We start from the raw sequence: 14969 nt of genomic DNA, 5'->3' as shown, positions 1-14969 counted from the left end.
ACTGCTTGCATTGTGGCTACTTCAGAGCACTTGTCTGTACATTGAGCCTATAGTACGCCTTCCTGAGTTACTTCTTCTGTAGTTGTAAATCCACGGTCAAAGGCCGCCTGAACAGCAACATTTCCAAGAGGCTGCTGAACTGTGGGTTTTTGTTTAAGCCTTTAGTTTGGAGTATTCCAGAGTCAGGGATCCTGAATCCAGGAATAGGCCTTTTATGTTTTATATGCTTGAAAGTTTGATGTAGATTGTCAGCAGGCATAGTGTAGATTCCTGGTCTGCATCTAGCATGGTAGCAGTTCTTGCATGTGTCAAGATAGTTTGCTTCAGTGGGATTTATGTGCAATTCAGAATGTTTTAATGTTATGTTAGGTGCTTCCACTGTTATTTTGTTAAGAGTAATGCTCACACCAAAGGAGACCTCTTAGCACTAAAAAACAGGCAATGAAGGTGTGTCATCATGTCTACTTTGAAACAAGCAGGGAGGATGGTCGCTCACCTGTTTTACCTGCAGGTGAAGAGCATTCCAGAACCAAGCAGAGACCACAGAAAACGCTTTAAAGCTGGTCATTGATTAGAAGTTTTATTATGCATTCTTAATGTATTTTGACCTCATGGCTATTTGTAGTTTTGTACAACGTTTGTACGCTTATTGTACAAATTTATATTTCTTTATACTATTCTTTTCTGGTTGTTTGTGCTTACGTGATTATTTTTATAAAGCTGTATTTGTATAATTATTATTACTAGTTCACTGCATTGGTTGATATGACTATCAGCGAGTGTATTTGTTGATGTCATTTATAGTATGTGTCGTAGATCACAGCAGAGGTTTCTGTAAGTTGTAGTGTGGATTCATCTGCCATTGCAGGGGTTGATGTCAGCAGCCATGTTTGTTAACATGTTACTACACAGTTTGATGTCATTTGCAGTGTGTTCATAGGCCATTGCATTGGGTGATGTATGTTGTGCACCCCTCATTTAACCTGGTACCCTGATTGCTATCTAACAGTTTCTGTTTCACTTCAGTTATCCAGAAGGCTTTGGCATAGATGCAGCATCTCATCCATCATTCTGGCACCTGATCTTCCAGGGCAAGACTGAAGAGATGAAAGGTGGAGAAGAAGAAGCATTGTCGGAGTATGATGGTGAGGGATCTTCCAGACTAGAGGTCACAATCAGAACACATGCTCACACAATTTCCCAGAGGCCTGGTGAGCCAGATCAGAGGATGCTTCTAAAGTAGGGGACACAGCTATACTATACACACAGGGTTGTACACACTGGCCAGTTCTCAGGCTCACAAGTGACAAGCATACACACTTGTTACCAAAAGGATAATCATTAACTTGCACTAATGCACTAATAACGGACTGTGAACGCGGGAGCCGCTGTAGTTTGGATTTAATCCAGAGACGTTCTAAATCGCATTCTACTAATCGGTCTCTGTAGATGCCAGAAGTGTTGGAAACTAAACAACGCTGTGTCCTGAGGATGGTCTTATGGATCAGATTGACCAACTAAAGACCGAAACGTCGACTTTCTTACACCCGTCTTGTATATGTTTGTCAGAATTGGCATGACATTCACATGTATATAACTGTCATAACTATGCTATGGTGTTGAGTGACAAATACCTGTAAATTGTGACTTTATTATGTTTTTAAGAGGGTGTTGCACTACTAATGGAAATGGAAATGAATTTTAGTAGTGACAGTGTCGCTAGATAGTTGATTGTGATTCAGATTCACTCTTATAAATACAACATTTGTGAATTTATCCCTGTGTTGATTTATCTCATAGTTCATTTCTTTGACTGATTAAAATTTTTTATCTGAGGATAAATAAACCCTCAAGGTACGTTTGCATAGTTAATACTAATACAGGTTGTGACATCTTTTTCTGGGGCCCCAACACAGTCTGGGAGAACTGGGACTCAATTGTGTCCTTTGAAGTCATTTATAACTGGTCTCTGGGTCACATTACCAATGAACCCAAATTTATTGACTTAGAGGCTGAGAGGGTATTCCGTAACAGCTTAGGGTCCATGTACCCGCTTTAAAGGTGGGCGGACTAGCAGTAATCAATGACGGCAAGTACTCTGGCTCTGTCACCTGACATATTCCTCTGACCTCCTGAGAGAGTATGGGCTGTTGGAGATTAGCCACTGACCGCCTGCCCAATTATTTAGAGTGGGTATTAAGATGGCCTTTTTTGTTATGCGCGAGGAACAGTAAAGTTAAAACATAATGACCCCTCCACACCATGATAGATGACTTCCCTGAGGTGGGGGTCCTTAGTTTTTCATTTCTCAAAAGTAAACAAACGCTTTGGGAGTTTCTTTTAAAAAAAATTAAAAACTGTGTAAACATTTGATGGGCAGCCATCCTCTTTGATGGAGCTATCTGTCAGTCTTATACAACAATCGCAGGGACCACTATAGTGGTGGTTCCTGTCAGTGTTAAGAGTTGTCCATGGGGTGAGGGGGCAGCTCTAGATTTGGTGAGCAGAGATCCCACAGGAAGGTGTGAACAATATCCTCTGCCATCCTTATGGAGCGCTCTCCATCCGCCAAACTTTAAATTAGCCCCTAAGTATTGCCTTTTTAGTGCTTAACTCTGTCGGGAAATAGAGTGATAGAAGTCCAGTGCTTATGCAATGAGGTGACCTAACTTAAACACAATAATGCCAGTCAATACAGCTACCTCCCAGTCAGTACTTTACTTATGAAAGAAAGTACTTTTGAGCTATATGAAAAATAAACTTTGCATTACATTAGATAGGCAAAGGACATACATAGCATCTTCCCAGCCAAAGATCCAACTGCAAACAGTATTATAGCATATAAGCACAAAACACTTTAGACACCATTAACATGGAGGCCTGTTGTCAGTGTTATTTAAAGTATTTGTGAAACTCACTCACAACTCTGTGGTGTAACTGAATGAAAACCAGTGATTCTTGAAAAAAAGGATTGCATGTCAAAATATTGGAACCTATTCACAGTCTCTCAAAGATACACTTCTGAAGCTGAGAGTTCTTGTTTGGTATACCTCAAAGAGAAATATTGTAGCTATGCTTGACTTGCAGTGACTTGGGGCCTGATTAAGAGTTTGGTGAACGGTTTACTCAATATAAACTCAATGCAAATGTGACAAGTATCCTATCCGTCTTATTACAAGTGGCATAGGACGTAATAGCCTTGTAACAAAGCGGACAGGATATTCATGACGTATGTGAGTGGGTAACTCATCCCCTACATTTAAAATCAGTCCCTTAGTTTCAGGTACTGGTGAAGCAATATTAATGAGGTTTCCGGGCACCTGCTGTGGACCTGTCCAGGCCCTCCGGACTGCCTAGCTTTTTAGTGCCTACCAGGTCTTCAAAAACAACAACACTATCTGCCATGGGTGCAAAATGTACTACAGTATCTAGTGCCTAATATTTAATGTATGGTGTAGGGCACAGTTTATTGGAATCCTACCAGCAAAATCTCAAATGAGCGTAACATAGGGGAAATAGATGACAGAAATTGTTGGGAGACCCCTATACACTAACCCATCAGTTGCAGTAAAGAAATTGTGGTGATGAGGCACCACAGAGACAATGGACACAGGATAATCAAGGACAAAGGTGTAGACTATGTGTTAGAAATGGGATTTCTGGTTGTCTAGGGCATGCGCCTAAGCCAGGCAGAAACCACCACTCTAGTCAGGGCAAGGGAGTTACACACTGAAGATAACCCCTTCTCACCCCCTTGGTAGCTTGGAACGAGCAGTCAGGCTTATCCCAGAGGCAATGTGTAAAGCATTTGCACAACACACTCACACAGCAGCAACACACTAGGCTCAGCACAAAAGAAACTCCACACAAGTTTATATAAAAAATAGCCTTTGTATTATTCATAAAACACATTAGAACACATCACATATATACTCTGTGCCATAAGGCCCTTGTCATGTATTTACAGGGATTGCATAACTCATTGGGCCAATCGGGCCAGTGTAATGTCCATTACAATAAGTTAGGACCACCAGTAACTACTGGTAGCAGTGCACTTAGCACAAACACATTAAGCATCAACTACCAGCAACAGTGTACCCAGTAGATACTAGTAACGGGCACACACTAGAAAATTACCCCCTTACTTGGTGTAACCAGTAACTACTGGGGGGATTTCACCTGTGAACACAACTTGTATGGGCATAAACACCTGAAGCATGTGAGGAGGGGAAACACATAACTCAATTGGCCCCATTGACAATAGTCACCAACACACTTTACACAGGGACTATCAGTCATTATAATGCACAGAACACTGCACTTCTGTGCATCTAATATCGAGCGCCCATCTGACCTTAGGCGGCGTGTGAACTGGGGGCCTCCGTCGAGGTTCCACCCAGCTTTGGGAGCCAAGAAATGGCCAACGATCGGATTGGGTCTCCGACCGGCTCTGCCAGGCCGCGACCTCCGTGGAGGTTTCCTTCCTGCCCGTCCTGCGAAGTCAGAGATGCTCACTTAAAGGTAGGGGCAAGGTAGACACTGACTCGATCTCCCCTCTAAGAAAAGAACCCAATTGCCCCAGGAAGCTGATCCACAAAGGCAGAAGAGGTGAGGGGCTCCATACTCACCCACCCGCCTCGAGCTGCGGTGCCAGATGGGCCTCCCTTCGGCAAGGCACACAAAGTCTCCACTCTTCCTCACAGCGCTCCGCCGCCCCCCCAGCTGATTGGAGGCCGGAAGGCTCTGCTTCTCCTTGATCGTCTCTTCAGGGCAGTGGGCCACACCCTCAACCAGGCCCGTTTACACCTGGCTTCCGGTGGCCTTCCTTTGGCAGCAGGCCCTGCCCTAAACAGCCCTCGAAAACATGCAGGGCTCTCCTCCTGCCTCAGGAGCTTGGCAGGCACGCGGGGCTCTGGTCGTCGTCACGGGAGCTCCGCCCCCAAACAGGCTGCACCTCTGCCTGACTTCTGCGGGGCTCTCCTCGTTCTCCCGAGAGCCCCGCCCGTAACCAGACAATCTTGCCTGTCTTCCGGTTCCAGCTTTCAATCTGTTGCTGTGCTCCCTTGTGCCTTAGGAACAACCCAGCTGCCAAACACGGCACTCCTTCAAACCAAAAGCACCTTGGCCCTCAAGCAGAGTTAAGCGCCCCCACCTGCACTTGACCCTAGGATGCAGGGCAAGCAGGCGCCCACCAGCACTGGGTTCAGAGGCCACAATCCATAAAGCGCTCAGCCAGCCTCCCACCTGAGGGCTTAACCAGGGAGCAGGCAGCGCTCTTCTCCTGAAACCCACGAGGGCAGAGCTGGGCACAGGCAGAAGACAGCAGCTGGGTCCCACGGCGGGGCCTCCTGGCAGTGTCAGTAAGCACCAAGTTTAGCAGACATAGGGTCACAGCCCCAATATTTATGCTACAAATGTCTTTGTTCTTCTCCCTGGCACAGGGCTCTCTGCCCCGTCCAAACCAGTCCTGGGTGGCACTTACACATTTCTTTTCAAGTGCACACCAACCCTTTGGTTAGTGTAGGCTCTGGCCCCAGACACACCACAGGTGGGCAGAGCCAGCATTGTACAAGATTATTTGTTACTATTTTAGAAGTGGCACTTTTAGAAGTGGGTATTTCTGTGTGCTATGTGGCTTTGTGCCTGCCTATTGTGTACTGCATGTATGTCTCTGGAGTGACATAGACTGGGAATGTGCAGTGGCTCCAGAGGGGCGGAGTGAGTCAGCGCTAGGCTGAATGGGCCTGATATGCACTTGGAGTAGTGGTAGGAGTAGCCCCTGACCCTGAAAGGTCTGTGCCTGCCTTGTACAATGCTGGCTCTGCCCACCTGTGGTGTGTCTGGGGCCAGAGCCTACACTAACCAAAGGGTCAGGGGCTACTCCTACCACTACTCCAAGTGCAGATCAGGCCCATTCAGCCTAGCGCTGACTCACTCCGCCCCTCTGGAGCCACTGCACTGTAAAATAGTAACAATAAATCTGTGCACACTACTACGCAGCATTTATTACCACTATTCCAAACATACCAAAATTGATTACGCTACTCCTCTCAGATCATGAATTACCACTTAAGCACATATCAGGGAATCCCCAATACATTCCTATGAGAGGGCAACCAAAATGGCTGTTTGTCACTACCAGGACATGCCACACAGTTAAGGCACAGTTAAGGCACATGTCCTACCTTTTACCTACATTGCACCCTGCCCATAGGGCTAGCTAGGGCCTACCTTACGGGTGACTGATATGTAGTAAAAGGGGAGTCACAGACGTGGCACCCACTTTATGTGCCACGTCATAGCGGCAGTAAAACTGTGCGCACAGGCCCTGCAATAGCAGAGGCCTGAGACAGGTTTGAAAGGCTACTGCAAGCCCACCAGTAGCATTTAATTTACTGGCCCTGGGTATCTGGGATACCGCTTTACAAGGGACTGAGAGGTAAATTAAATATGCCAGACAGGTGTAGGCCAATCTTACTACGTTTTACCATGGAGAGCACATGCACTTTACACTGGACAGCAGTGATAAAGCAGTGATAAAGTGCCCAGAGTCCTAAAACCACCAACACCATGTCATAAAAAAGACTAGCATGAAGGCAAATTGTTCAGGGATGACCCTGAAAAAAGGGTAAGGGTGGGCAACAAATTCCGTTCCGCTCGCGGAACTTGCGAAATTTCGGCATTTTCGTGTTCCGCGTGGAATGCGAACATGTCGAAACAGCCGCGATCCATGGCGGAACGGAAATATGCAGGGCAGGATTCATTCTGGCACGATGCTCCTGTCACTAAGCCTCAACAGGAAGCACTTACAGATATAAATAACGCAGGCGCCCGAGTTGAGGGTCAAATTCAGTAACGCATTAATCAGCACAAAACATTTGTGAGCACGGTCGAGGCTAGGCAGATGTGCTTCTTTCTCCCCATATCTACCGTCAACAATTTGCTGTAATCCTTGATGGAGCTCTGTGCACCCATGAGTTTCTCGAGCGCAATCCCCATGTAGTTCCTGACACCAGGAGGTTCTGTGACTGTCTCCTCATCTGCTGCTCTGATCGGTCTCTAGCCCTTTATAAACAAGAGGCAGGTGAACTGCATGGAAGCCCCGCCCGTTTGGCCCCAGCCCACACACCAGCGGCGTGCAACGTCTTCCCGCCCTTTCCCCCACTATGATGGACAGCTCACTCGAGGGACCCCGGCGCCCATCGGCGCGGTGGCAGTGTTACAGTCCAGACACACATGGTCACGGGAGACAACTCTTCTGGCCCTTTACGCAGCTGTAGTGTAGGAAAAGCACTATACATTTACCCAACGAGGTAGCACTTACTGATTAGCCAGTAGAAAGTAAAGTACTCCAGTTGAGTAGAGGTATTGCACAAAACGGTGGCATCTTCTTGGGTAAATATGCAGGGCAGTATTCATTCTGGCATAATGCTCCTGTCACAAAAATTAAACCTCAACAGGAAGCACTCACAAGTGAGTGAGATGGACCGCCTATGTGCTGCGAGGCCATGGCAGAATTCCTCCTCAGCGAACTCATTTGGCCATTACATTAATTGCACCACAGGGTTTCAGTCAGCCCTTCGACTCGTGCACATTACACTCCTTGTTCAGTGCCTCAAAACAGATCAGGTGGGTAACCAACTTTGCCACAGAACCCTGGTGCCCAGCGTAGGCCTCTACCCCGGAAGCACAAAGTAACATGGTTGTGATGAACTGAGAACAACCTGTCCCAGTCGACAATTGTGCAAGAAACAGGAGGCATGTTTCCCAAGAGGGTTGCCAGAGGAGGGCATGGAGACAGACAGTCTTCCTCAGCCCCACAGACATGGCAAAGCTGCCAGGAGGCTGTAACACTCTTTATGGAAGCAAAGAGTCACATGCCACTGAATCCTTCCTAGTTGACCAAATCTAACTGTGAAGGAAATGGGGCCTGCAAGGGCCTGGTATGCAGAGGAACTGGTCCAGAAGAAAGGGATCTACTCTCCTGGGTGACCAACCTTCCCACTATGGTGAATCCTCTGGGCAGACTGATTGATCCCACCCATGTATGTCTCAGTAGTTTCATATCCTCTTGAACGTGCTCCTCAAAGTTCTTTAGAATGTTCCCTTATGGTATTTGTTGTCCTCATATCTATATGTAGCCTTGGATGGAACTTACTCCCCTGTTTTGGGATTCATTGCCAAGCAACCTGAAAAGAGCTAATCTCAGCACGCATGGGGCAGCTAGCAGTCTAACACTGTCTGTGGTGTGAGCCTCAGACAGAAGATCTTGGGTCCACTAGGCGATGACAGGGAGTCAGTCCTCAGGCTGCTACATGTTCACTGCCTGCCACTGTGTTGGGATTTGGTACTGGGATCTTCCCTCTTTGCCACTACTTAGGGAAACCTGGCTAGTTTTGTCACCCCTGGTTAGTAATATGCTGCAATTCAGTTGGCTGCTATGTCTAATCAGAGGTCATAGTCGAATACTGATGTACAGGGACCCAGACGACTGCTGGGCATGGGTCGTCCCCCATAGAGAGGGACTTCTCTCATGCAGGTTCCGACACCGAAGTCTACGAGGTAGGAATCAGAACCTGCCCTGGAAATGAGTAGCCCACCAGTACCTTTCCCAGAACTGGGCCCCCAATTCAGTGCACCGGGAAACATTTGGACACCACAGACAGCTGCATGTGGCATGCATCCAGAAACCTCTGGGTTTTAAGTGCGGGTCGGACTGGGCACCTTCCTGCCCTGCCAGAGTAGAAGCCAGGTGTGCCAGTGGCTTACCTCCGCTGGTCCTGGGACGGCTGATCAAGGTCGGACCTTGGGGGGGGGAGGGAAGGGGGGAAGCCCCAGCTGTGCCCTCGGGGTGATTGACATTTACACAATACTCAGAGTGGCCTAGCCATAAGAGGAACTCTGGCCATAAGGTGCTTTTGAAATGTCAGTGTGTTGTGTAGTGTCTAAAAATTATTCATTGACATCCACATCGAGTAATCAACTGCCAAGGGAAACAGGCAACTTTTGCAATATTTGTCCATCTCCAAGTACTGAAGAGGAGGGAGGAAATCAACATCATCTGTCCTCTACCCAAACTGCGTCAAGGCCCTGGACTCCTAAGCTTTTTTTCTCTGGGAAGCAGCCTCGATATTCAAAAAGAGTTTCCAGGTACTCTGCCTAGGAGCTGCACCCATGCACCAGGCAGGGGAGTGTTCCCTACAAGGCAGTAGAGGCAGGCAGACCCACTGCTGACCTCCCCAGGCAGGACTACATGAGTCTTCCACCCCTAGCCCAGCCCCATGATACCAGAGTAACCCGCTACTTGGCAACGAGGGACTGTCAGCCACCGGCTCTAGCCTGGTTGGCCAGAGCTTGACCCCCGCATGTCAAGAGTCCGGTTCCTAGGTGGCAGCCTCAAGCCATGCGAGTGGACATGCCTTCCTGCCCGTAGGAGGTGCCAGTGAAGAAGAGCTAGGTTACCTCCTGCTGTCTCATGCGGTGACCACTGTGGTGTGACTATGGAAGCCTGGGAGGCTGGCACAGCACCCCTTCCCCCTTGAAGGAACAACACATGCACCTACTGAGGTGTGTACTTCATTCAAAAGGAGCTGTGATTCCCTTGTGGCTTTGGCCCCGTCTCCTTCTCATCCATGCTGTCCTGCCCTGCTGGTTGTGGGGATCTAGAAGGCACTCCTCAGTTGTTTAAAATCCAAGCATGCTGGGATCTGGTGCTTAGGACCCAGAAAGCACCGCCTCTCAAGGCCCAGCCAGTAAAGAGACTTTGATTTGTTTCTTCAGGGACCATGCTGGATGAGTGTTGGTTGTATCTTGGGAGTGTTTTGTGTCACATTGGGCTCTTTCTGGGCTTGGTGCCTCTGTTGCAGACCTCTCCACCAAGCTCGCCCCTGAGGAACCTGAACATAAAGCCCAGGCCACACAGATGCTGGTCCTCCAGAGAAGGAGCCTGCCACACACCCTGTCCTCATCCAAGCACACAGCAGTTGTGGATTGGTCTGCCATCCAGCATGCAAGGGGACAGCCTTTAGTTTTCCAAAAGCCAATTGGCGGGTCATGGCAATAACGCCACTGCATTCATAGTCAGCATTGTTTATGGTTGGAACTATGACACCATCTGATCATCTTCGTAACCTCTGACTTTAGTTCTTGATTAATTAAAACATTCTTGGCAAAGGCTTTCACTTTGGTTCACCTCTAGCGGCATTATACAAATGTAATTGGTCGTCCCTCTTAATCAAGTCCTTATTCCTGAAAAACAACTAAATAGAAACTGAGTCCTATTACATTATTCGTAGACACACAAATGACTAGGGTGCTTTGAACACCCTAATGCTTTCAAAGTAATTGCTAGAGACCTACAAGACACTTAGTCAAGACCATCAAGGAACATCCTTAAACAGCAAGGCTCTGTCCCATAGGTCCACCAAATCTCAAATGTTTTGCAAATTTCGCAGAATATCAGCCAAAATAAAGTCCCAGAAGGAGTTCCTTAAACCACTATAAAACCTTCAATATGCAATACTAGGTAGGAAGGCCCTTACTGACAGCATTTCTAAAAAAACACATTCTTGAGTCAGACAGTCTGAGGTGGGGTGGTAGCGTTGTGCTTGAAAGAAGAGCTAAATTTAGCCAACAGGTCCATCCCTAAATAGAGAAAATATGCTCAATCGATCTGAGTGTAATGCTGGTTAGACCATCATCAAGCAGGCTGTCCTTCCAAGGATATCTGCTTTGCACCCCTGCCTGCTCTGTAGGAAGGAAACCTAATGGATGTGCCTATAGAGCAAACCTGGAAGGTTGCCGAAGACCCAGGCACTTGAGGTGCCCAGGGGCCCCGCACAAGAAGAACAACAGGATGAAAAATGAATTATGAATGCTTTATCTCTATTACTCTGGAGGACGCACACTAGACTTTTTTGTCATTCTGGTGCCCTGAGTGGCATAAAGAGACATCTGAGTGACTATATATGACCTCCTAAAGCACTGACTGGGCTAGAAGTTTGAAAGAGCAATCATCTGGACTTCCAGAGTTCTTGTTTGCTAGTGAGGTTAGGAAACAAAGGGCACAGAGGTACACTGAATGTTGGTGGCTAGAACCTGAGCCTCAGCTTGTGCTGTAGCCAGGCACAGTGGCCTCCCAAAGCTCTGACAGGCCCAGTCAGAGCTTTTCACTCTACTGAAGCAAGGGATCTATCCACGGAGCTGTGGATGCCCATCCTGGAAATTTTGTAAAACCACAGATCAGAAAAGGGATCACTGGCCCAGGGACCGGCACCCGTGGCATGCTGTCGCAATGATCAAAGACTTGGTCAGAGCTTTTCACCCCACCAAGCAGGGCAGCCTTTCCTTGGCCTGCAATCCCCTGTTGAGGGCACTCTTTGGCACTATGGGCTGGCGAATGAAGCCCAGGCCAAAGGGTCCATAACCCCAGCCCAACAGAGCTCTGACCTGGTACTTGGTTGGAACTTTTACATGCCATCTGAGGTGGGAAAACCTCCTTGGTCCTATAGAAGTGTACGCTGGGTAACGTAGGACACCAGGTGTCAGTGACAGTCGCCTCATGCTCCTGGCCTACCACAGCTCTGACCAGTAAGAACATCCCACTCTTTTTCAAACACTATCAGATCTGACATCTTTCAAACAGAGAACCTTTATACTTTTGGAACCCACAGGGAGTTTTCACCTAATATTCTCAACTTCCCTAACAGGTCCAGCTCATTGCCAGCGACCTGCTGGTCCTTTCTGTTCGGCATAAATAAAACGTCAATAACCACATATACACAACAAAGTGGTTTGAACCCTCCTATTAATGTGTGCTACAAAGAATAGAAAGAAGAAAATGTGAAAGGAGGCCAGAAAGCACCTCATGTACGCAAACCCAGGGAGTTGTTGGATGGTACTCGCCAGTAGGCCCACGTTTTCATCATAGGTTGCTTTCGTGGCCAAACTGAAACAAAAGGTGTGTGCGTGAACTTTCTCAGAGGTGAGAAATTTAAGAAGGAAGTAAATCAAAAAAGTGTGTGACAAACAACACTGAGTATATGCAGCTTACTCTTGTCCCCTATCTGCCCGCAGTCGAAGATCATCTAACACGGTCACTTCTGCAATCTCCGTTCCATGGCCAGGTCGAAAACTGAACTGAACATCATCCAACCTGGAGTTGGATTCCAGGAACTGAGACAGAGTTTTGCTGACCAGTCGTTCAATAATTTTAATCGGGTATGGTAAAAGAGAGATTGGTCTGTAGTTACCAGCGGGCCCAGCGTCGTCTTTTTCAAAAGTGGTGTAACCACCGCCCGTTTCCAACACGCTGGTACTAATCCAGAAGTTAGGGAGCTATTACAGATCTGACACAGACGTTGGGTCATAAATTGAAATACTCTCACATTCCTAATTAGTATGCATTTTGTTTAGAGTTTTATTCGTTTTTTTGAATGAAGAAAACACTGTTTAGGTTTTGCCATCTGTATAACAACTAGTACAGGTGGGTAAAATGACAGTGTAATTTGTCTTATAATGGACCACGACAAGCTACGGTGTAAATCCAGCTATTGTCTTTTTTACAGAGTTTGAAAACAAGAACGAAAAAAGCAGGGCTTTATCAGCCATGCCCTAGTGGCAGAGATTATCTGGGGACGTGTCCGCCTAGGCAGGGAAGTCTGAATTTTTCTCTGTCCCTGTTGCAGAACACTCAAATGTGAAAGAGGTCAGTCTGCAGAGGAGAAGGGCAGAAGACCTGTGTGAATTTGCCTGAATGCAAGCTAGGTCCTTTTGGCTGCAAGCACATGAAAACTCTCAAAAGAGCCTTGAGAAATATCTTAAGGGAATGAAACGTACTTGTGCAATAATGTACTGGCTCCAATGCGTCAATGGAGAGGATGTGGCCTATCGGCTATAGCAGTCGACCTCGGAGTTGGGGAACAGGGTTCAAGTCTGTGATTCTGGTCAAATCACGTAATCTCCCCGTGCCTAACAAAAAATCTAATGTGTACATCCACAACGCAACTGGTGCTCATGTAAAGCGCTTTGATTGCTTTGGGTCTAGTTCGCGCTATATAAAACTCCCAAAAAAAATGCCATATCAGGTCTACCAGCCTGAAGGCACACTGAAAGCTATTTCCCTTAATCCCAAAACAGTATACTCAACATCGAGATAAACAAGCATTGGGAAAGCCCATAGGTCTCACCTATGTGAGATCTATTGGTTTTGTCAATGTGTTTTAGCCATGTTGTACAGCAACTTGCAACATAGCTAAAAGCAAAGAAAATAAAAGCATTATGGTTCAGCCAGTATTGACTGCGTCACAGCGCTTTTTTTTAATTAATTTACTTTCAGCCATGCTAGGCTGCTGTACAACATGGTTAAAAAACATTGACAAAGCCAATAGAGCTTGCATAGGTAAGTCTTACTATCTTTGCCAATGCTTGTTAACTGATATCACCCAGCCCTGAAAAAGCGTTGGACTCCTCCCTGCAAAACATGTGTTGGCTGCCGCTTGACAAGTTTTGTAGATGTTGAGGATGCTGAATTGAACACAATTGGAAAACAATTGAAACTTTTCTTATTTTGTACATACAAATAGTTTCACAATAATTATATAAAATACAGATAAAATGATTGCTTTCTAAAATATTATGGCATGAGCATGCACACAGTGAAAGAATACACTAATTGCTCACAAGTGCTCATGCAAGCACATATACAGACTGGGGTAGATTAACTCTTTCATAAACGCATGAATACACACGAGCACACACTAAACACTTGCAGGCGTGCAGTCTCTTACATACTCACTGATAGCAACATATTCACTATTAGGCCCTAAAATACATTTCAGGCACTCTCGTGTGCACTGACTGTGTGGTTCTCATGGACAACTGAGTCAGTTACACCTAGTGTCTGGCGATCAGAAAACACACTACATTTGACAGATACATAATAACAACACAGATCTACACACAGACACTGCAGGGTTGAAGTGCTGTTGATATGGTGAACTGACACTTTTATAGTGAGCAATGTCATCAGACACCCACACAGAAGCACAGTCGTGCCCTGATGCCCTAACATGACAGTAATGTGAATATCTGTGCTTCAGTCCAGGCGGAGGTCCTCAAGATGGTGGAGACAGTGTGGGAGCTGCTGATATCCCAGCGGAGGCAGGCGTTGGAGGACACCTACAAAATGGACCTGTCCGTGAAGCCAGGGCAGCTGGAGAGCAGGCTGAAGATCTCAGATGTAACCCCCCTGTGGGAGGAGGCAGCAGCAAAGGCATGGCAGCATTACCTTGGTATGTAGCCTTGTTGCTAGAGTAGACCATGTGTTTACCAACAAGCAGATCCAAATCTTGGACCTGTTCCTTGTTGTGCTGCTGTCACATGCACAGCTGAAAGGTAACCGCTGCAGCAATTCACAGTTAACTGCACACAGTTCCTGCTCCATACAGACGAAAACTCCATCCCAACATGACGCAAGAGCCAAAAAGACATGTGACTTGAGTACATCACTTTACCTCCTGTTTAGGGGGATTACAGAGAACGTCTGATGGGTCTCTTATAAAAACATGGGGTAGGCGGAACTAGAGGAGTTTGACTCCTCAGAATTCTGCAGATATACATAAAAACTCCATGAGATTCCGCAGAGTTCCGCCAACAGAGAGGCAATTTAGAGGCAATAGCGCGAGCAGCACTAAAAAATCAGCACGAGCAGCTCTGAAAAATCAGAGTGAATGGCACCATGCGGTGCGTAAGAGCGTGTGGCCATTCAAGTTGATTTTACTCTCGCCCGAGTATAAAATCTTCTCGAGCAGCAGCAAATCTACTCAAGAAGGAGTCTCTTGAGTGAGATCGCTCGGGACTGCCCACGTTAGAAAATTGCAGTAGGGGACACCAAATTTTGCTTGCATTTCTGGAGCCTAGCAGGAAAAGAATTCTGCCACACGGTGGTTGGTGAAATTTGGCCAGAACTC

At 46.8% G+C, this 14969-nt stretch overlaps 1 protein-coding gene across 2 annotated transcripts in view; it reads left to right on the top strand.

Moving 5' to 3' along the window:
- WDFY4 (WDFY family member 4) overlaps positions 1-14969 on the top strand; it is an 821140-nt gene that overhangs the window by 481411 nt on the left and 324760 nt on the right. For both annotated transcript variants that reach the window (XM_085608765.1, XM_085608766.1), the window contains 2 exons: positions 1027-1145; positions 14100-14291. In XM_085608765.1, the coding sequence (XP_085464891.1) occupies positions 1027-1145; positions 14100-14291 (311 nt within the window). The remainder of the gene's footprint in view (positions 1-1026; positions 1146-14099; positions 14292-14969) is intronic.

The sequence above is a fragment of the Triturus cristatus genome, chromosome 1_2, assembly GCF_964204655.1.
Source record: "Triturus cristatus chromosome 1_2, aTriCri1.1, whole genome shotgun sequence".
NCBI lineage: Eukaryota > Metazoa > Chordata > Amphibia > Caudata > Salamandridae > Triturus > Triturus cristatus.
This window is presented reverse-complemented; position numbering and strand designations above follow the sequence as displayed.